A 21,766-nucleotide genomic window follows, 5' to 3' on the forward strand; every position below is an offset into this window, starting at 1 on the left:
ATGTTACAAGGTGTTAGAGCATCACCTAACATTTTACTGCAAACATGTTTTTCAATAATTTGGAGGTTTGCTGCAAATGATGCAGTTTCACAGCCTTTTTGGAGTTTTTGCATATGAAATTATTTTAAGCTGAGCTGCCTCCAGTGATTTTTGAAGGTGCTTAATATGTTAATGAGAAGAGGCAAAGCCAAAGCCCTTAAACAAACCAGTGCTGAACATCTAAACTCACTGGATGTTATTTACAACAGGGCTCTTTGATTTATCTTATCTTACTAATCTTCATCACACATTCACTCCCAGTGATTAATAAGGAAAAGTCTGATGGTCATCACCGATGAATAAGAGGCGTCTGTGAACAAACAGCAGATCACAGAATAATTTAATTTAAAAGTTACTCATACCAACAGTGAAATTTATAGCGCCAAGCAATTTACCACTTGAAGGAACAAGCTGATGTTTAAGACACTCACTCCTCTGCAGAAATTATGTTTTGAATCATTTCTGTCTGAGAACAGTCAGTGCTTCCTCTTTACAGTGATGCAGTCAGAATCAAATTGTGCATCTTCTTCCAAATATGATATACAAATAAAATGTGATTCCAGTGTCTGAAGCTTGAGGACAACAAACTATAAAACAGTAGTAGTGCAGCTTGCAGTGGGAGCCTACACGTTAAAAAAAAAAACAAAAAACAGCACAAATATCACAACAGAATCTCAACCAGCCAGACTTGAAGGTATAACATTGCCAAATAAAAGCCAGACTGGACTCTAGGAACATCGTAAGAGCAGGTGTCAGGGAGTGGCTGATATTTCTAATGATAAACAATGAAAAGGCAAGGTAGTTAGTGGGATTGAGGCCCTGGCCATCTGAGTGACATCTGGGCTAAGCTGCAGCACTAGAGGACATTTACAGGTGTTCAAAATGGTCTTGGAAGAATTTGAAACTGCATTAGGTGAATCTGAAATTCTTAAATACATCTGTACACTTACACAAAACAACACTCCCCCCACATTCAGTCACATTCATAAATCTGATAAATATATTCAAACATGAAAAATAAAAAGGAGACCTACAGCAGTTGGTTTATAATACAAGTCAAGTCAGGCAGCCCCTTACCTCATCAGTAAGCTCATGAAATATAATATAGATCACACATCACCCTCAGTGTGCCCAGTTCAGATCAGGAGAAAACACTGAGTTTAATTAGAGTACTCGAGTGTGATTTTACTCATACATGCCCAACTTTGAGCCTTTTTAGGCATTTGATAAAGCAAACTGATGCCAGGACCCATTACTGTCTCCTAGCCTGGAATACCCATTGACACAGAGGTGGAGACAAAAACCTCACGGCCTCCTTTTACCAGTGAGGAAGAAAAAGCCCAGCAGTCATGTTTACCCTGCAGATGCACCAAATGAAGTGTCCCTTTATTGCCCCTACAAGTGAAGGCTGAGAGCATCCTCCTCTAAACCTTAGAGGAAGACAAATTCATCACTGTTTCTTCTGTTGTTACTCCTGTCCTGTTTGCTCAGGGGGAGGATGTGGGCTGCAGGACCACTGTGATTACTGCTGTGACCTTCAAGTCCATAGTCCTGACTGTGGCCCTCTACAAAGGTAAAGATGGGGTACTTCTCCTTCGATGATGACAGGGCCTGAGAATACGACAAAGGTAAAGAGACTGTAAGTGTTTCAGAGTACGGTATGTAACAATTAGAGCAGCCAAAACATACAGTAACTGTAAATCTACACTTATTATCATTAGCAAATAATCAGTTGATTATTTGCACAATTACCTACCTTGCTTAGTCTATAAGTTGCATATAAGACTGCAGTTATTAGTTTTTTTTTATGAATTGTTGTCACTAACCTTGTGCTCTCTCTCTCCCCTAGTTTGTGCTCTCTCCCTCCCTCTCTGTTCTCTCTCTGTACCTTCTGCAGGTGTCCCTGGTCCTGGAGCTGTATATCACTGATGTGCAGTTACTGGTCCCACCAACCTGCAGTGTCTATTTGTGGTTTATTCTCTGGTCGAGGCAGATGGCCACCCAAACTGAGCCTGGTTCTACTGGAGGTTTTTTCTTCCGTTAAAGGAAGTTTTTCCTGTCCACTGTCGCCAAGTGCTTGCTCATAAGGGATTTGTTGGGTTTTTAGTGTTAGTTTTTGTAAAGTGCCTTGAGATGATTTGTATTGTGATTTGGCGCTATACAAATAAATTGAATTGAACTGTAAAACTGTGGAAAAAAATCTTATCTTATACTATAACTTTTACCTTCCAGAGAATAATGTGGTATCTTCACATTACTTGTTTTTTCCACCCAACAGCCCAAACACCAGAGAAATGTAATTAATGCCACAGAAAAACAAGGAAATGGCCATGACTGTGAACCAGGAGTGGAAACTCAGTGTTTGGTACTTCTGGAAAAATACTGGTTAGATTAATTATCAAAATATTGGTCAACTGTCTAATGGATTGACTTCAAATTACTTGTTTTTTTTTTGTTTGAGCAATGGTTCGAATTTTAAAGATATTAAATTAAAAGGAATCTTAAACACAGAAGAGAAGAAGGTCCTCACACTGTAACCAATGACTGTAATTGAAGACATTTGTTTCAGCACTGCGCCATAAACATGTACTTCTTAATAAAAGCAAGTGAGAAAAGGTGCAACTTTCTGCTCTTCACTGGCATTTAATGCTGTCAAATGTTAAAGTCAGTGAAAACTCACCACACTAACAGCAGAACATAGAGACTCAAAGTCCTTGATGTTCTTGGCATAAAAGCCAATTGTACAGCTGGGATCCATGCGGGTGAAGGGCATCTTTTTGGGAGAGCTACAGTGGAAAGACTAAAGAGTGATAGGGGAGACAGAGGTGATACAATAAAGACCAATAAAAGTTAGTGAGTGGACATACTAGAGACAAAAACGTAAAGAGACATGAAGGCAGTGCAACAAACCTCCAGTGAGAAGTTAGCTTGTGTGACATCCACCACAGATTGGCAGTAGTGAGGATCCAGATACAGCAGATGCTCGTCTGAGAAATCAGTAAGAGGAATTAAAAGATGGCTCCCTCATATATTTGTGCCATAAGCTGCAGTTCGTTAACCTTTGTACTGGCTCCACAAAATCCCTAGTGTTGTATTAATAATAAAGGCACCCTGCCATTAATGAACTCATCTTTATTGGACTTGGTAAATTTATCTCTAGTATCAGGCTACATACCACAGGCCTTTAAGACTGCAGTAAACAAACCTTTACTCAAAAAGCCTAGTCTTGATCCAGGAGTCTTGGCTAATTATAGACCAATATCCAACCTGCCATTTATTTCTACAATCCTAGAAAAAGCTGTTGCTAAGCAGCTATCAGACCACTTACACAGGAATGAACTATTTCAAGATTTTCATTCAGGATTTAGAGCACATCATAGTACAGAAACAGCACTGTTGAAAGTTACCAACGATCTTCTCTTAGCCTCAGATAATGGACTTGTTTCAATACTTGTCCTCTTAGACCTTAGTGCAGCATTCGACACCATTGACCACAACATCTTATTACAGAGACTGGAGCATGTGATTGGTATCAGAGGAACAGCGTTAAAGTGGTTCCAATCCTATTTATTGGACAGATTCCAGTTTGTTCATGTCCATGATGAACCTTTCACACAAACAAAAGTTAGTTATGGAGTTCCACAAGGCTCTGTGCTAGGACCGATTCTGTTCACCCTGTACATGCTTCCTCTAGGCTATGTCATTAGGAAGCACTCTATTAATTACCACTGCTATGCAGATGACACTCAGTTGTATCTATCTATTAAACCTGTTAACACAAACCAGTTAACCAGACTTAAAGCCTGTCTAACTGACATAAAGGCCTGGATGACCAGTAACTTTTTACTTTTAAACTCAGAGAAAACAGAAGTCATTATATTTGGGCCAAAAAATCTCAGAAATAACTTTTCTCAAATTATAGCTACTCTAGATGGCATAACCCTGGCCTCCAGCACTACTGTAAAAAACCTTGGAGTTATTTTTGATCAGGACATGTCCTTTAACTCACACATAAAACAAATCTCTAGAACTGCCTTCTTTCACCTGCGCAACATTGCCAAAATTAGGAACATCCTGTCTCAAAATGATGCAGAAAAACTAGTCCATGCATTTGTTACCTCAAGGCTAGATTACAGTAACTCATTACTATCTGGATGTCCCAATATCTCCATAAAAAGCCTCCAATTAATCCAGAATGCCGCAGCCAGAGTCCTGACAGGAACTAGCAAGAGAGATCATATTTCTCCTATATTGGCTTCTCTTCATTGGCTCGCTGTAAAATATAAAATAGAATTTAAAATCCTTCTTCTCACATACAAATCCCTTAATAATCAAGCTCCTTCATACCTTAAAGACCTCATAGTACCATATTATCCCAATAGACCACTTCGCTCTCAGAGTGCAGGTCTACTTGTGGTTCCCAGAGTTTCCAAAAGCAGAATGGGAGGCAGAGCCTTTAGTTATCAAGCTCCTCTCCTATGGAACCAGCTCCAAGCCTGGGTTCAGGAGGCAGACACTCTCTGTACTTTTAAGGCTAGACTTAAAACCTTCCTCTTTGACAAAGCATATAGTTAGGGCTGGCTTCAGGCAACCCTGAACCATCCCTTAGTTATGCTGCTATAGGCCTACACTGCCCGAGGACCATCGGTGCACTGAGCTCCCCGGTTCTGCTGGAGGTTTTTTCTTCCGTTAAAGGGAGTTTTTCCTCTCCACTGTCGCCAAGTGCTTGCTCATAAGGGAATTGTTGGGTTTTTAGTTTTAGTTTTTGTAAAGTGCCTTGAGATGATTTGTATTGTGATTTGGCGCTATACAAATAAAATTGAATTGAATTGAATTGAATTAATATATTTTAAAAAAGTCCAGTTCTGGGGCTGGGACCAGATTAGGTTTCCAAAACTATTTTCACTTCTCCTATTGTGTGTCTTGATGATGACTGAGAATCTTTGTTCCAGAAAGTACATTCTGGGAAGGGTTAGTTTGGTTGAGTCTAATGTAAATCAACCCGACCATAGTTATCACAACTGGTTACATGATTTCCAGAGTCTGATTATTCACATTTTCAAACTGTCCGATGTACAGGCCACAGTGAATAAAGCTTTTAAGGACACTGACCTGTATGAAGAAACTGCTCTAGGACAATACAACAGTGATGAAACAGGTTTCCTCATATACAGAGATACAGGATGAGATGAGGGCAAACAATTCCACAGTTGGCTGTTGTTTTTGTAAGTGAGGATATTTTGAAGCATATCCTTTGTGCATACACTCAGGCAGGCTGCAATTAAAGTTGTTGCTTTATCTATAATTGAGTTTCACTCTTCTTGTTTTGTACAGATTATACTGTATCACTGTGAGATTTAAAAATGTTGTACCACATTACCACAAGAAGAGGTTGACTGATCTTAATAAGAGGAACAATGTAGATATGGTAAACCTTAATGATTTGAAAGAAATATATATTTATTTGTTGAATGAACTGTGAAATATATAAACCACCCGGACTCTCCCTTCAGAATGAGCTGGTTTGAGACAATAAAAGTGTTGAGATGAAGATTTTTCTCTAAATATTATGCCTCTAAATATTGTGAGAAGAGCTCCACATAAACACAACTTCAGTCATTCAGGGGATTGTAGTTTGGTTTTATCATCTCAACTTCTGATTATAACACTGGTCTAAATAGGGTTTTAGTTTACCAAAACAAGGAGAGACAAGATTTAAAGAAGGCAGTGGGAAGAGCACAACATGTTCAGTTCACAAACAAACATCTTAACACTACAAGCACACCTAAGGCAGAGAGCACAACAAAAACATAGGAGTATCTATAGACCTTGCTGTTGTGTGTCCAAAGAACAGATCAGATCATTTCTCAGAATAAGGATGTTGTTATTTGTTGTTTTTTTTCTTCCTTCCCTTAATTTCTTAAACAGCTGAAAGAGCTGAAGAAGCCGTGTCTCACCTTGGAAACCAATGAAAAATAATGAATGCCTCGGTTTTCCTCCGATGATTCCAATACAACACTCCAGCTTCAGGATATTCTGGAGAACAATACAACAGTTTTTCATATTAGTTAAGAGGTTGGATTTATAGGATAAGGTTAATCATTTTCTACACTGTTGGCATTGTCAATAAATCCAATGAAAAGACCAAAGCTCTAATAAATGTATCCTGTTATTATCTAAAAATACAGACCCTGATTTAACTTATTTGTCTGGGCCAGAGCTCCAATATTGTCTAAAAACTATTAAAACACATCAGTGGGCCACACCATTACATTCAGTGACATGTTTGTTCATTATAAGATATATGAGCACAGTAGTTTATTAATGGCTCTACAGACGACTTTCACAGTCTCTGGGGTTCCTGTGAGACAGAGGCAACACAATTCGTAAAGAAACGTTGCTGTAGGACAGGAGCATAGAAAGGTGGATGGATGGGTGGCATGAGCCAGAACTTACAGACCTTGACACATTCGATGTAGGATGGGTTGAGGGCCTCCCCTCCAAGCCGGACAGGCACCAGTATGATGACAGACTTCCAGGCTTGGCTGGACGGACGAGGAGCAGTCTCGCTTAGTGACAGGTCACATAGACGCACAACGTCCTCTTTGTACACTAGAAAGCACAGACACATGATGAGGAATATGAATCCATAGAAATACACACAAAAGGACTTCTCTCGGGGAAGTATTTCCAGAGTGGACATGTTGGGGAAACAAACACACTGATACCACTGAAATCTTGCAAGAGGTAATAATTAACTGAATAAATATAAATCTAGTCGGTTAATATTACCTGTACAATCCTGAGCCACATACACAACCAGGTTGTGGACTACAGACGCTTTGGCTATGGCTTTCCTGGACAAAAAAAAACAAAACATATTCATAAATCAAATATTTTCAACTACATAAAGCCTTTAAAAAATAATCCATATTTGGAAAAACCAATGCCTCTTCAAACATGGGTCCCTTACCGTAGTATGTGGGCAACTACAGAGGGGCCATACCAGTCACCAGCCTTCTTCCCTGAACTTTTGCCAATTTCCACCAGCTGGTGAACCCCAAAAGGAGCTGGTGGCTGATCCCCAAACCAAGTGACCAGCCTGTGGTGGATGGGCTCTGCTTGCCTGTCCCTAGCACACTCCGGCCTCTTCCTCTGGGGTAGTTGATCACTTGGGTTGGACCTTTCAGGGGTGTTTGAGCCTCGAGGAGAGCCAAAGGAGGGGATGGGCAGCCCTGCAGCCCGGGTTGGGGAACGTGGTCTGAACACTTCAAAGTCCACATCGGTTAGTTGCTGTGCATCTGGCCAGGCCCAGTCTGGAGAATATAAACTGCTTTTAGCAATCAAACACATTCAGGCTATGGATTTTTTTTTTGTATTGAATTTCTTTAGTGTTTAGCTTTGAACAATCAGAAAGTAAACATTTTTGACTGCTAATTGTAATCATCATGGACACAATGAAAACAAATAAACACAAGGGGCCTTAGAAAACAACTGGTAGCAGTATAGGTAAAACATAGAAGAATGTGAATAAATAAAAATGACAAAAGCAGATAAACAGCAGAATAAACCAACGAGACAAAACTGAAAAATAAAAAACTTTCAGACCAAACCGTTTTGGGGACTCAGTTCTAGGAACTACCCTACTGAGGAACAGACCTGAGAACTGTTTGCATTCACACTGCCAGTATGAATACTGAAATAATGTAAGCTGGCTGCCGGTTGCTATAGCGATGTTACTTCTGCATGACATTCAACAACGGGGGGGGGGGCTGAGCTTGTGCAGAGAGGTTGATGGGTACTGACTAGAGATAGCAGAGATAGTCGATAGTCGGGCTCGAGCCCACGCACAGCCTGGGCTGTGCCCCATCGTTCTGTTGGGGGACTTCAATGCTCACGTGGGCAGCGACAGTGAAACCTGGAGGGGCATGGGCATGATCAGGAGGAACGGCCTCTCCGATCTGAACCCGAGTGGTGTTCTGTTATTGGACTTCTGTGCTAGCCACAGTTTGTCCATAACGAACACCATGTTCAAGCATAAGGGTGTCGATCAGTGCACATGGCACTAGGACACCCTAGGCCGAAGGTCGATGATCGACTTTGTAATCGTGTCATATGACCTTTGGCCATATGTCTTGGACACTCAGGTGAAGAGAGGGGCAGAGCTGTCAACTGATCACCACCTGGTGGTGAGTTGGATCCGCTGGCAGAGGAGTAAGCGGGACAGACTTAGCAGGCCAAACGTACTGTGAGGGTCTGTTGGGAATGTTTGACCAAATCCTCTGTCAGATAGGTCTCTAACTCCCACCTCCAAGAAAGCTTCAACCAGATCCCGAGGGAGGCTCGGGACATTGAGTCTGAATGGACCACGTTTTCCACCTCCATTGTAAACACAGCGGCTCAGAGCTGTGGTCATAAGGTCTCGGGTGCCTGTCGTGGTGACAATCCCCGAACCCGGTGGTGGACACTGGAGGTAAGGGATGCCGTCAAGCTGAAGAAGGAATCCTACTGAGCCTGGTTTGCTTGTGAGACTCCTGAGGCAGCTGACGGGTACCGCCAGGCCAAGCGTGCTGCAGCCCAGGCGGTGATGGAGGCAAAAACTTGGGTATGGGAGGAGTTGGGTCGATAGTTGGGTTGAGTATCGGTCGGCCCAGAAGAGATTCTGGCAAACCGTCTGGCAAACCATCTGGCGCCTCAGGAGGGGGAAGCAGTGCTCTGCCAACACAGAGCAGATTTTGTTTTTCAATTTGGATTTCATCATCAGGGCTGCCTCCAAACTGTTTCCGGGTAAGTGAATCACTTCCTATTGCAAGCGCGTCGTGTTGTATAGTTCGTCTACAGATTAGCCACAGACTAGCTATAGTCTGACACACCTAAAAACTAACTAAACTCTCTAAACAATTCATTAACTGCTACATTCGGGTACTAGTCAAGTACCTTTCTATTTTGACCGGTATTTATTGATATTTCCTGACTTAGCGCTCGTTAGCCTACCACTTAGCTTAGCTAGCTAGTAACATGGCTTCTCCTTCTCTCTCTTTCCTGCTCGGTGTGCCACATGTTAAGTTATTCCTTTGCCTCCTTTAGCGATAATGATACCTGTAATAAGTATACGGTTCTAGTAGTTTGGAGGCGAGGATCACTGATTTGGAAGCGCGGCTCCGCACCTTTGAACAAAAGCCAGCTAGCCTAGCCCCGTTAGCTGGTGTGGAGCCACCGAGCTCAGGGTCTGTTAGCGGTCCAAGGGCAGCTCCAGAGCAGCCCGGAGAATTAGCCTGGGTGACGGTCTGATGGAGACATACTCCTAAGCAGAAGCCCATGGCTCATCACCTGCCTGTTCACGTTTCTAATAGATTTTCCCCGCTCAGCGACACACCCACTGAGAAACCGACTCTGATAATTGGCGATTCCATAGTCAGGAACGTGAAGCTAGAGACACCAGCGACCATAGTCAAATGTTTCCTGGGGCCAGAGTGGGCGACATTGAGACAAATTTGAAGCTGCTGGCTAAGGCTAATCGTAAATATGGAAAAATTGTTATTCACATGGGCAGCAATGACACCTGATTAGGCCAATCGGAGGTCACTAAAATTAATGTTCAGTCAGTGTGTAACTTTGCTAAATTAATGTCGGACTCCGTAGTTTTCTCTGGACCCCTCCCCAATCTGACCAGCGATGACATTGCATGTCGTTGTTCCGTCGCTGGCTGTCTAGGTGGTGTCCAGCAAACGATGTGGGCTTCATAGACAATTGGGCCACTTTCTGGGGAAAACCCGGTCTGGTAGCGAGAGATGGCATCCATCCCACTTTGAATGGTGCAGCTCTCATCTCTAGAAATCTGGCCGAGTTTATTAGCCAACCTAAAGCCTGACAATCCAGGGTGGGGACCGGGATGCAGAGACTCAGTCTAAAACGCCTCTCTGCAGTTTCCTCAGAGCCGTCGCCCCCTCAAACCACAGAGATTGTGTCTGCCCCTCGAACATATAAATCAAATAAATCAGAAGTTAACACAAGAGGAGTTATTCATAAAACCCTAATCAAAATTAAGACCACTCCTCTTATTGAACAGAAAAACAGAACAGTCAGCTGTGGATTATTAAATATCAGGTCTCTTTCATCTAAATCTTTTAGTAAATGATTTGATAACTGATCACCAAATTGACTTACTCTGTCTCACTGAAACCTGGAGACAGCAGGATGAATATGTCAGTCTGAATGAATCAACCCCCCTCAGTCATAAATATTATCATGTTCCTCGAAGCACAGGTCGAGGTGGAGGAGTAGCTGCAATCTTCCACTCAAACTTATTATTAAACTTTCATCCTCAGAACAGTTATAACTCATTTGAGATCCTCACTCTTAGTCTCTCACATCCAAACTGGAAAACACAAAAACCAGTTCTATTTGTCATTGTGTACGTTCACCTGTCCCTTACTCAGAGTTTTTAACTGAATTTCCAGACTTCCTGTCTGATTTAGTGCTTAGTTCAGATAAAGTCATTATAGTGGGAGATTTTAACATTCATGGAGATGTTGAAAATAACAGCCTCAGCACTGCATTTAATTCTATATTAGATTCAATTGGTTTCACTCAAAATGTTAATAAACCCACCCACTGTTTCAATCACACCTTTGATCTTGTTCTGACCTATGGCATCGAAATTGAACATCTAATAGTTTTTCCCCCAAATCCTGTTTTGTCAGATTATTCTTTAATAACTTTTGAATTTAAGATGATGGGTCATGCAGCGTTTGGAAGAAAATTCCACTACAGCAGATGTTTATCTGGCTATGCTGTTAATAAATTTAAGAAAATGATTCCATCTTTATTTACATCTATGCCAAGTACGAACACAGTGGAGGGCAGCTGCCTCAATCCCACTCCCTACCAAATTGATCATATTGTTGACAGTGCTGTAGCCTCACTGTATGAAACGCTTGATACTGTGGCCCCTCTGAAAAAGAAGTTAGTGAATCAGAGGAGATTAGCCCCATGGTATAATTTACATATTCGTACCTTAAAGCAGGCATCACGAAGGCTGGAAAGGAAGTGGCGTTCCACAAACTTAGAGGAACTTTAGAGGAAATTTTTCTAGCCTGGAAAAACACTCTACTAACATATAAAAAAGCTCTCCGTAAAGCCAGAACTGCATACTATTCATCACTAATAGAGGAAAATCAGAACAATCCCAGGTTTCTTTTCAGCACTGTAGCCAGGCTGACAAAAGGTCACAGCTCTGTTGAGCCTAGTGTTCCCTTAGCTCTCAGCAGTGCAGCAGTGATGAATTTATGAGTTTCTTTACAAATAAAATCACAACTATTAGAGATAAAATTCAGCAGATGCTTCCTATACCTGCCATAAATGAATCTTCTACTACAGTAGCTCTTGAATCATCTGTAGGACCTCAGTTATGTTTAGACTGCTTCTCTCCCATAGATCTCTCTGAATTTACATCAGTAGTTGCTTCATCGAAATCATCAACGTGTCTCTTAGACCCCATCCCAACTAGAATGCTTAAAGACACCCTGTCATTAATTAACTCATTTTTATTATACTTAGTAAATTTATCTCTAGTATCAGGCTACATACCACAGGCCTTCAAGACTGCAGTAATCAAACCCTTACTCAAAAAGCCTAGTCTTGATCCAGGAGTCTTGGCTAATTATAGACCAATATCCAACCTAACATTTATTTCTACAATCCTAGAAAAAGCTGTTGCTAAGCAGCTATCAGACCACTTACACAGGAATGAACTATTTCAAGATTTTCATTCAGGATTTAGAGCACATCATAGTACAGAAACAGCACTGTTGAAAGTTACCAACGATCTTCTCTTAGCCTCAGATAATGGACTTGTTTCTATACTTGTCCTCCTAGACCTTAGTGCTGCATTCGACACTATTGACCACAACATCTTATTACAGAGACTGGAGCATGTGATTGGTATCAGAGGAACAGTGTTAAAGTGGTTCCAATCCTATTTATCGGACAGATTCCAGTTTGTTCATGTCCATGATGAACCTTCCACATGAACAAAAGTTAGTTATGGAGTTCCACAAGGCTCTGTGCTAGGACCGATTCTGTTCACCCTGTACATGCTTCCTTTAGGCTATGTCATTAGGAAGCACTCTATTAATTACCACTGATATGCAAATGACACTCAATTGTATCTATCTATTAAACCAGTTAACCAGACTTCAAGCCTGTCTAACTGACATAAAGGCCTGGATGACCAGTAACTTTTTACTTTTAAACTCGGAGAAAACAGAAGTCATTGTATTTGGGCCAAAAAATCTCAGAAATAACTTTTCTCAAATTATAGCTACTCTAGATGGCATAGCCCTGGCCTCCAGCACTACTGTGAAAAACCTAGAGTTATTTTTGACCAGGACATGTCCTTTAACTCACACATAAAACAAATCTCTAGAACTGCATTCTTCCACCTGCGCAACATTGCCAAAATTAGGAACATCCTGTCCCAAAATGATGCAGAAAAACTAGTCCATGCATTTGTTACCTCAAGGCTAGATTACTGTAACTCATTACTATCTGGATGTCCCATTATCTCCATAAAAAGCCTCCAGTTAATCCAGAATGCCGCAGCCAGAGTCCTGACAGGAACTAGCAAGAGAGATCATATTTCTCCTATATTAGCTTCTCTTCATTGGTTCCCTGTAAAATACAGAATAGAATTTAAAATCCTTCTCCTCACATACAAATCCCTCCATGATCAAGGTCCTTCATACCTTAAAGACCTCATAGTACCATATTATCCCAATAGACCACTTCGCTCTCAGAGTGCAGGTCTACTTGTGGTTCCCAGAGTTTCCAAAAGCAGAATGGGAGGCAGAGCCTTTAGCTATCAAGCTCCTCTCCTATGGAACCAGCTCGCAGCCTGGGTTCAGGAGGCAGACACTCTGTACTTTTAAGGTTAGACTTAAAACCTTCCTCTTTGACAAAGCGTATAGTTATGGCTGGCTTCAGGCAGCCCTGAACCATCCCTTAGTTATGCTGCTATAGGCCTAGACTGCCCGAGGGCCATCGGTGCACTGAGCTCCCCTACCCTAACCCCCACCACCCACCTTCCTTTCCCTTCCCCTCTCTTCCTCTCCTCCCACCTCACATGTATATTCCACCATTGAATGTCATTAACCTTGTGCTCTCTTTCTCTCCTAGTTTGTGCTCTCTCCCTCTCTCTCTGTTCTCTCTCTCTGTACCTTCTGCAGGTGTCCCTGGTCCTGGAGCTGTATATCGCTGATGTGCAGTTACTGGTCCCACCAACCTGCAGTGTCTGTTTGTTGTTTATTGTTGCTGTTCTTTTGTGCTCTATCCACTCACCCCAACCAGGCGAGGCAGATGGCCGCCCAAACTGAGCCCAGTTCTGCTAGACGTTTTTTCTTCCGTTAAAGGGAGTTTTTCCTCTCCACTGTCGCCAAGTGCTTGCTCATAAGGGATTTGTTGGGTTTTTAGTCTTAGTTTTTGTAAAGTGCCTTGAGATGATTTGTATTGTGATTTGGCGCTATACGAATAAAATTGAATTGAATTGAATTGAATTCAACACTGCCTCCACAATACAGTGGAGGTGGGGAGCTGCTGACCTCGACGGGGGATATTGTCGGACGGTGGAATGAATACTTTGAGGATCTCCTTAAGCCCGCCGATGCCTCTTCCATAAAGGAAGCAGAGGCTGAGGAGTCGGAGGCTGATCCGTCCATCACCCAAGCCGAGGTCACTGAGGAAGTTCAGCAGCTCCTCAGTGGCAAAGGACTAGGGGTTGGTGAGAACTGCCCCAAGTACCTCAAGTCTTTGGATGTGGTTGGGCTGTCATGGCTGACACGCCTGTGCAACATTGCGTGGTGATCAGGGACAGTACCCCTGGATTGGCAGATCGGGGACGGAATTTCTTTTTAAGAAGGGGGGCTAGAGGGTGTGTTCCAACTATAGAGAGATCACACTCCTCAGCCTCCCTGGGTAGGTCTATGCCAGGGTGCTGGAGAGGAGGATCTGGCCGATGGTCGAATCTCGGATCCAGGAGGGACTTGGAGAAGGCATTCGACCGTGTCCCTCGTGACATCCTGTGGGAGGTGCTCTGGGAGTATGGGGTCTGGGGCCCTTTGCTAAGGACTATCCGGTCTCTGAAAGAACGGAGCAGGAGCTTGGTTCGCATTGCCGGCAGTAAGTCAGACCTGCTCCCAGTGCATGTTGGACTCCAGCAGGGCTGCCCTTTGTCACCGGTTCTGTTCATTATTTTTATGGACAGAATTTCTAGGTGCAGCCAGGGGCCTGAGAGAGTCCAGTTTGGGGACCACAGGATTTCATCTCTGCTTTTTGCAGATAATGTTGACCGGCTGGCTCCATCGAGCCAGGACCTCCAGCATGCCCTGGGGAGGTTTGCAACCGAGTGAGAAGCGGCTGGGATGAGAATCAGTACCTCCAAGTCCGAAGCCATGGTTCTCAACCAGAAAAAGGTGGCTTGCCATCTCCAGGCCAGGGGAGAGATCCTGCCTCAGGTGGAGAAGATTAAGTATCTTGGGATTTTGGACGGAAGGACAGAACATGAGATTGACAGACAGATCGATGCATCGGCAGCAGCAATGCAGTTGGTGTAGTGGTCCGTCGTGGTGAAGAAGGAGCTGAGCTGAAAGGCGAAGCTCTCAATTTACCAGTCAATCTATGTTCCTACTCTCACCTATGGACATGAGTTTTGGGTCATGACCGAAAGGACAAGATCTCGGATACAAGCCGCTGAAATGAGCTTCATCTGCAGGGTGGCCGGACGCTCGCTTAGAGATAGGGTGAGGAGCTTAGGAGGAGGAGCCGCTGCTTCTCCACATCGAGAGGAGCCAGCTGAGGTGGCTCGGGCATCTGTTCCGGATGCCTCCTGGGTGCCTCCCTGGGGAGCTGTTCCAGGCATGTCCCACTGGGAGGAGGCCCCAGGGAAGACGCAGGACACGCTGGAGGGACTATGTCTCTCGGCTAGCCTGGAAACGCCTTGTTGTCCTCCCGAAAGAGCTGGGGGAAGTGTCCCGGGGAAACGGAAGTCTGGATATCCCTGCTTAGACTACTGCCCCTGCGACCCGGCCCCGGATAAGTGGAAGAAGATGGATGGAAACTGTCAGAAAGTGTTGATTAGTTCAGCTCAGCTTAGACATACTGCTCCACCCATGTAAATTTACGTATACATTTCAATGGTTATTGTACAAAATGGTGCAATAGAGAAAGACGCAAACCTCTTGGCATCAAATGTACCAGGAGTCCCTGTGCCAGCAGCATCTGGCCACTGCGCAGCATACAGCCCCAGCCACAGTCTGTAGTCCAGGTGGTGCCCTCCAGCTGGGGGAACTCCCTCCTGTATGTCAGCCAGATCCTGGACACAAAAGCCAGACGAAACCGCTCCACCTCATCTGAGAGGGAAGTGAAGTGAAAAGGTGGAGGACGAAAGAAAAAAAAAAAAAAAAAAAAAACGAAAGACCTTTTACACTGTGTTTATTTGAGAAATACCCTTTGATATAAGATAAATGCAATAGCATTTCAAAAGAAAAGGTTTTACCGCACTGTGGTTAACCAAAACACACATCACTACACCTGAAGCCTGCTCTTATTGAAGTTTCACTCTCTCTTATCTGTTCACCATCAAAGCGATTAACCTGTACCAGCCTGTATTATGTTATTTGAGATGCATGTGTTTTTACCTTCACTGTTGAGCAGATAGGAGTGACCCAGGACAGTGACTGGTGATATCTTGTTGAAGGAAGTTTTAGACTTAACAGTCCAGCCTACAAAAAAACAAAGAGAGAAGAGAAAATAAGGTTTAAAAGGAATTACAAAAAGAAGCCTAACTGAGGCTTTGTGAGATGATCAGTTTTCCAGTTTTACAAGATACTGTCAGTGAAATACAAATCTTGCCAGGTGTCATGACATATACTGGCAAAAACATGAAGTCTGCCACAGGGCAAACATACATATAATTTACAAATCATTGAATTTACAGAGGTACCCACACATTTTCCAGTGTTTAAGAATATCAACAAACCATATTTGATGTTGTTCCATGCTGACATTAGTTTGGCTTTCAGTTTGTCCATCTCATCAGGCTCCCCAGTTGGTTCTCTGCTGGGATCTGGACTTTGAGGTGATCTGAGACCAAAGCTGCTTTGCTGCTCCATGGGCTGCTGCCTCCGGGTGTCCACCAGGTCATCCTGCATCACTCCCCCTATGTACTGTGCTGCACTGGGGGAAACTGAGTTCATGGCTCTGAGCCTTCAACTCTGGTGTTCCTCATTTGCAACTGACAACTGTTTTTGGGGGGAGGAAAGAGTTAAGTCATTTGCTAAATGATGGACAGTTAACTGCTGACAATGTTTATATTCTTCACTTCAAACACTTTTCCATACTCTGCATGAAACTTTATTTTATTACACATAATATTCAATTTAAACTAAATGTCTGTACTGTGTTATCTCTTACTGTCATATACTGTATGCTATAGAACTCTTACTGTTCTATAGATTATAACTTTAATTATAACTTTAATTTTGCTTTGTTGAGCTACTGTCTGTATATATAATGGATATCTTTTCAATGTCTATGTATCCTCTTAGATACATAGAAAAGGAAAAAAAATCCTTTTCTAATCTTCTGATCTGATTTCCTTTTTTTCTCTTCTGATCTTTGTGATTTGGCCTTTATATATATGTATATTACAAAATCATCATATCAAATGAACATGGACCAAACTCCATCTACTAAAAGAAACCATGAGATGGTACAGCTTAACAATAAATGTATCAAAAACTATTTTAACACCTGAAAAGGCAACACACTCTGGCAGTCTTTACATATTTAAATTTTTTTTTTTTTAGACCAGTCAGTTTCTTAAAAATAATTCAAAAATGTTACAGACTAAACTGAAAATAAACCTAAGGTTAAGATTTGTTTGAAACTTTAAGCATGGACTTCCACATACATCATTTCACATGACTGTATTTACTATACACAGAAACATCACTACAAATAGTCAGAAAAACCAAAAGTAAATGCTCACTTCCTAAAAGATACAAATAAATGCAGGACTGCCAGTGTAAACCCAAGTCATCCATCTTCATCTACTGTGTTTCACAATTCACAAATAACTTAAGGAAAGTACCAGTGCCTTTTCCAGTCTTCCTTCAAACTGATGAGTAGCAGTTTTGGCAGGGAACAGTGCAGTAATACAATGCATACTCAGTCATTGCAGTAATGGGAACATGTCTATGATAAAAAATCATGTGATTAGCATTTGACATCTGACCTGTCAGGTTTTTTTTTTCAGCGTTTGTGAAAGTCATCTGATTACAGTGGCTGTGATCACTCGCCCTTTCAGATCAAGCTATTGACTGTCAACAGTGTTAACACACCTAAAACAAGCAGGACTGAGACGATGTAGTTTCTGGCTTAGTGGCCTACAATGTCAATAAATAAAGACATTTTATTTCTAAGACAACACTCAGGCCCGATATTGTCGACAACAATCAGGTGACCTCCTTCAGACACAGCTAATTCACGGAAAATTACATCGACTAGCTGACAATGACGTACCTGCTATAATAGCCGGTTAAGCTGGTCACCACCTTGTTGTTGTTTGACTCATTTCGGTGATTTCCTCACTCTTTGCCCGAGACAGCAGTCTTCGTAGGTAAATTAGGTTTAAATCAAGTTTAAATGACTACTGACTTAGCTAACTTTAGCGTTTCCAGACGCTAGCCCCGGTGGCATACAATTAGCTAACGTTAACATGTGAGCCTCTCTCACCAAAGACCTTAATGAGTTTTCAATAAAACACAGCTCGTGTCAGCATCGTAAACATCCCTTTGTTTATCAAACGTGCTACTTTCTCCTCATTACGGCAAAGATGTTCTCGTTCATCGCAGCTTTGTTGTCGTGTCCTGCAGCTTTAGCATCTCCCTTTAACGCCAGAGGACACTGACTTCCTGTTGTCCTTTCCTGACACAGCGCCATTGGTTGGAGTAAAACAAGGATAAGGCTGATTGGATAATATTCAAATAATAAACAGAAGCGGTGTGTTATTGGCTGAAATATTAACGTTTACAGTTATGTAATCTGTAACCTAGGCAACGTGTCATGTGATAGTTAATATGTAAATGATATGCATGAAAAAAGGCGTAGGCCTATATCTTATTTGCAGTGTGAGTGACGCTGCCACACTTATCCAATATCTTTAATTAATAAATGTTCAATGCAAAAATAATCTAGATTTATAATTATTTATCAGTCTAAACGGGCCTTTATCACATGAGATATTTTGACCTCTAGCAGGAAAAAATAGTGAAAAAATAGGTGCAATAAATAACATTATTGGTCATTTCTATGTTTCTTTGTGGTTTTCTTCACAGTCATGTTGCTCCTGGCCCACTCTCCAGTTTGGGAACCTCTGCTGATTAAAGTCAAGTACATTTAAAAATGTCACAAAGATGAAGTTTTGGAACAAATCTCAGAATTTTATTATACTGCACTTAAAGGTGTCTGTATCGGGATCACATCTATCACAAACAAAAATGGCCCAATGGTACAAATAAACACATTTTCAGTGAACAGAGAAATGTGGAATGTTATATACTTGAATCCTTGTGTTCATTTGTAGAATCCACTTTTTTTATACAATGTATTTATTTTTTTCTACAAAGTAACTCGCAACCAATAACAGCAAATTAAGATTTTTTTTTTCAAATAAAGTGCATTTTTACTACTGTTAACTACAAAAGAAAAAAAAAACATTCTCAAACATATAACGGAGACACCACTAATTGGGAAAAGGACTGAAAGTGAGCTCTATAAGATTACTTTAGAGTTAGTTTTCTTAATCTGCTGATCAGAGCTGACCTGATGACTCCTTTAGTTACATCGAGATATAAAGGAAGATCCGTCCTATCATGTATAAGACAGTATATTTAAAATTGTAACCCCTACTCCAGAAGATTTAGCTACAGTAACAGTCACATGAAGAACACAGCATCAGAAAAAAGAATAAATTTCTTTTTCAAGTGTTCATTTGATAATTACTGCAAATATTTTATCATTCAAAACATAAATGCATATTCAGTAAACCTATGGCTAATAACATCCATTCTGCAGTAAATCAGCAGGCTTGGCTTCATTACAGAAATGCTCACTCCAATGGATTTTAAATAAATGCTTTAAGGAAACATGTTCAACATTGGACAACGTGACCCACTGGATGGCAGTAGAGTACCATGCTGATAACTCACCTGTACTGCATGGGACTTTTTACTGCGGGTGAAAAATCCTTGGTACACCATGAAACATTGTTAGCTTCAAGGATGGATCCCAAGATGAATCTTTCTCATAATTTGAGATTGATTAAGTCAATTTATATTTCAGAAATCATGCATTGAGCAATGTTGTTATCTGAATAACTGCTTATGTGAAAATATGATACAGTGCCAATACAACAAAAATGACCTTCCATCTTTGTAGCTCTACATACATCTACCAGCGCACAACAGCTGAGAGCAAAATCTCAAGAAGAACTTGAATATTTAGCAAGCTGAAACCGTTGTACAGACTGAAATTTTTCAAGTATGGACTAGAAACTACTTGAGAAATTCTGTTTTGGTCTTTATATGTGCTCTTATTGACTGAATTGGTTTTCATTTTTAGAGCTTGGAAATAAAAAATAAAATGCATCAAATTAAACCCAGAATCATTCACGGAAACTTTCTACTCAGGTCCATACTAAGAGCAAACTAGTACCAATGTAGTGACAAACAGTCACACACAGCTGTGACTAACTTGCATAAGATAATGTACATTGGAGATGATAATGATCAGTGAGAGAGGAACATAAGTTGTTTCTGTCCTGTGAAAACGTTGCACTTCTGTTTTTTGCTGAGAGTATTAATTTAAAACACATTTACCAGTATGTTACTAAACAAAATGCAAGCACTACATTAATCTGCTTTGCGTACCTAGTGTGTAGTACCTAACACAATCATTTAGATTACATTTACAGGATCATTGTGATGTACCATGTCCATATCCATAAACACTACCTTATTGATAGAGCCCTTTAACAAAGAAATTAGGGTATGCTACATCCACCACTGCCTTCTATTCCTGATGTGGCCCAAGCTGAAATATTATATTTCATACTATGTCCACAATAAATAATCATTACTGTGCCTGTGTGATTTATAAATAAAGTAGCAGAGCATTCAGCAATATCTGCAACTGTTTCTGGATCTGTCTGTTTCCAGTCTGGTTTCTGTCACGACCCTTTCCGAGTCCACTGTGCTAATTGTAATTATCCCACACACATGCTCAGACACTCCCAAACACACACGTCATAAATCATGAACCACAGGGGTATGGGTTTAAATGCATGAAAATTAGCTGCTGACCATGTAAGTGTTTCTGTGTGTGGGTATGCTGTAGTCAGACACAGAGGGAGGACAGGGGCTGTGGTAGCCCTCCTGCCAAGGGCAGATAAGCATTGAGCCTGAGATTGTCACACCACCTCCTGCTTTCCTCTGCAGCAGGACAGAACCCTCAGCCACCAGAAAAAAGACCTAGGGTGGCTCCACACACACCAACAAACACACACATAGTTGGGAAATGCTTAATGTGACGTCCACTGACAGAGTGCCTGCTTTGGATTTGTCTGACTATGCAGGTCAACAAACGTAATCTGCTTCATAAAGAAAAAATTAGCCTAATCATCTTGTGGCTTACCCACTGCATCCAAACTGATGCTGTGTGTAATTTATGTTGCCTGATGAAAACATAACAATTCAACCATGCCTCAGTTAATCCCACTGTTTCATTATCTGGTTTAATATGCAATAAAAAGAAGAAAGGGCTGGTTGAAAGACAAAACAGAATGACTGGATTTGGTATTCACAGTATTCAGCATGTTTTGATCAGTAAAGCACTTTTTGACCTCTTGTACTTATAATACATATGACATGCATTCACATAGACCCACACACATATACATTTGATAAAGTGTTCCACATTACATGAAGAGTCTTACTAAATAATTTATGATAAAAAATCAACAGTTAATGCACCTTTAGAGTAGATTTTTACTCCTGGTTTTAAGTTAGAATCAGTCAGTGATTGGAATCAATAAATAGCATTTTATATACTCTGAAACTGGAATGTACATTGACTTCAAGTGCTTGACTTCTGTTGCATTGGTCTCCCAAAAAAGGCATCTTTTTAAAATTTTTTAATAAAGTCCTGTTTAGGGTTATATATTTGGAGGGTTGCTACCTGTTGAGGCCTTCTCTAGTGGTGAACCAGCAGGAGTCACCACTGCAGTCCCAACAACCACTCGACCTCCGGCAGCAGTGTCAGACTTTCCTGCTGAGCCTCCTTGCTTCTCCTCCACTGCCTTAGTCTGCTGGTCTTTGCTCTTGGCCCCATCCTGGGAGCCAAGCTTGATTGGCCCGAGGACATTTTTGGCCACTGTGGTCAGCTGGCTGACTAAGCTCATCTTATCCCCTGGGGAGACTGGACGGGACTTACAGAGGGAAGGCCCACACAGGGAGGGAGTAACAGCTGTAGGGGAGGGAGAAGGTGAAGGCGAATGCTCCTCCACCACCTCCAAGCGACACTTGTCCTCCCAGTCAAGGGTACCACGATAGCAGTTGACAGGCCCAAGCCCCTGCCTCACCTTGCCCAGCGAGAGCGGCTGCCCATGGGGGGG

The 21,766-nt window shown here is 41.8% G+C and overlaps 2 protein-coding genes across 3 annotated transcripts in view; both read right to left on the reverse strand.

Moving 5' to 3' along the window:
- Nucleotides 1–63: 63 nt before the first annotated feature.
- Nucleotides 64–17,998, reverse strand: atg4da (autophagy related 4D, cysteine peptidase a). Of its 2 annotated transcripts, none has more exons than XM_026303996.1 (11): nt 17,837–17,998; nt 16,073–16,334; nt 15,732–15,815; nt 15,270–15,443; nt 7,013–7,355; nt 6,832–6,896; nt 6,500–6,651; nt 5,997–6,075; nt 2,950–3,026; nt 2,720–2,839; nt 64–1,650 (listed from the first exon to the last, which is right to left on the reverse strand). In XM_026303996.1, the coding sequence occupies exons 2-11, from the start codon at nt 16,287–16,289 to the stop codon at nt 1,471–1,473; spliced, it is 1,491 nt and encodes a 496-aa protein (XP_026159781.1). In that variant the 5' UTR covers nt 16,290–16,334; nt 17,837–17,998; the 3' UTR covers nt 64–1,470. The 2 variants fall into 2 exon arrangements, with proteins under 2 accessions (XP_026159781.1, XP_026159780.1); XM_026303995.1 differs by having other exon boundaries at nt 17,617–17,998.
- Nucleotides 17,999–19,788: 1,790 nt separating this feature from the next.
- Nucleotides 19,789–21,766, reverse strand: part of LOC113128612 (microtubule-associated serine/threonine-protein kinase 1-like) — a 69,823-nt gene continuing 67,845 nt past the window's right edge. The window contains 1 exon segment of the mRNA XM_026304069.1: nt 19,789–21,766. Coding sequence (XP_026159854.1) covers nt 21,308–21,766 — 459 coding nt within the window. The 3' untranslated portion in view covers nt 19,789–21,307.

The sequence above is a fragment of the Mastacembelus armatus genome, chromosome 1, assembly GCF_900324485.2.
Source record: "Mastacembelus armatus chromosome 1, fMasArm1.2, whole genome shotgun sequence".
In the NCBI taxonomy this organism is placed as follows: domain Eukaryota; kingdom Metazoa; phylum Chordata; class Actinopteri; order Synbranchiformes; family Mastacembelidae; genus Mastacembelus; species Mastacembelus armatus.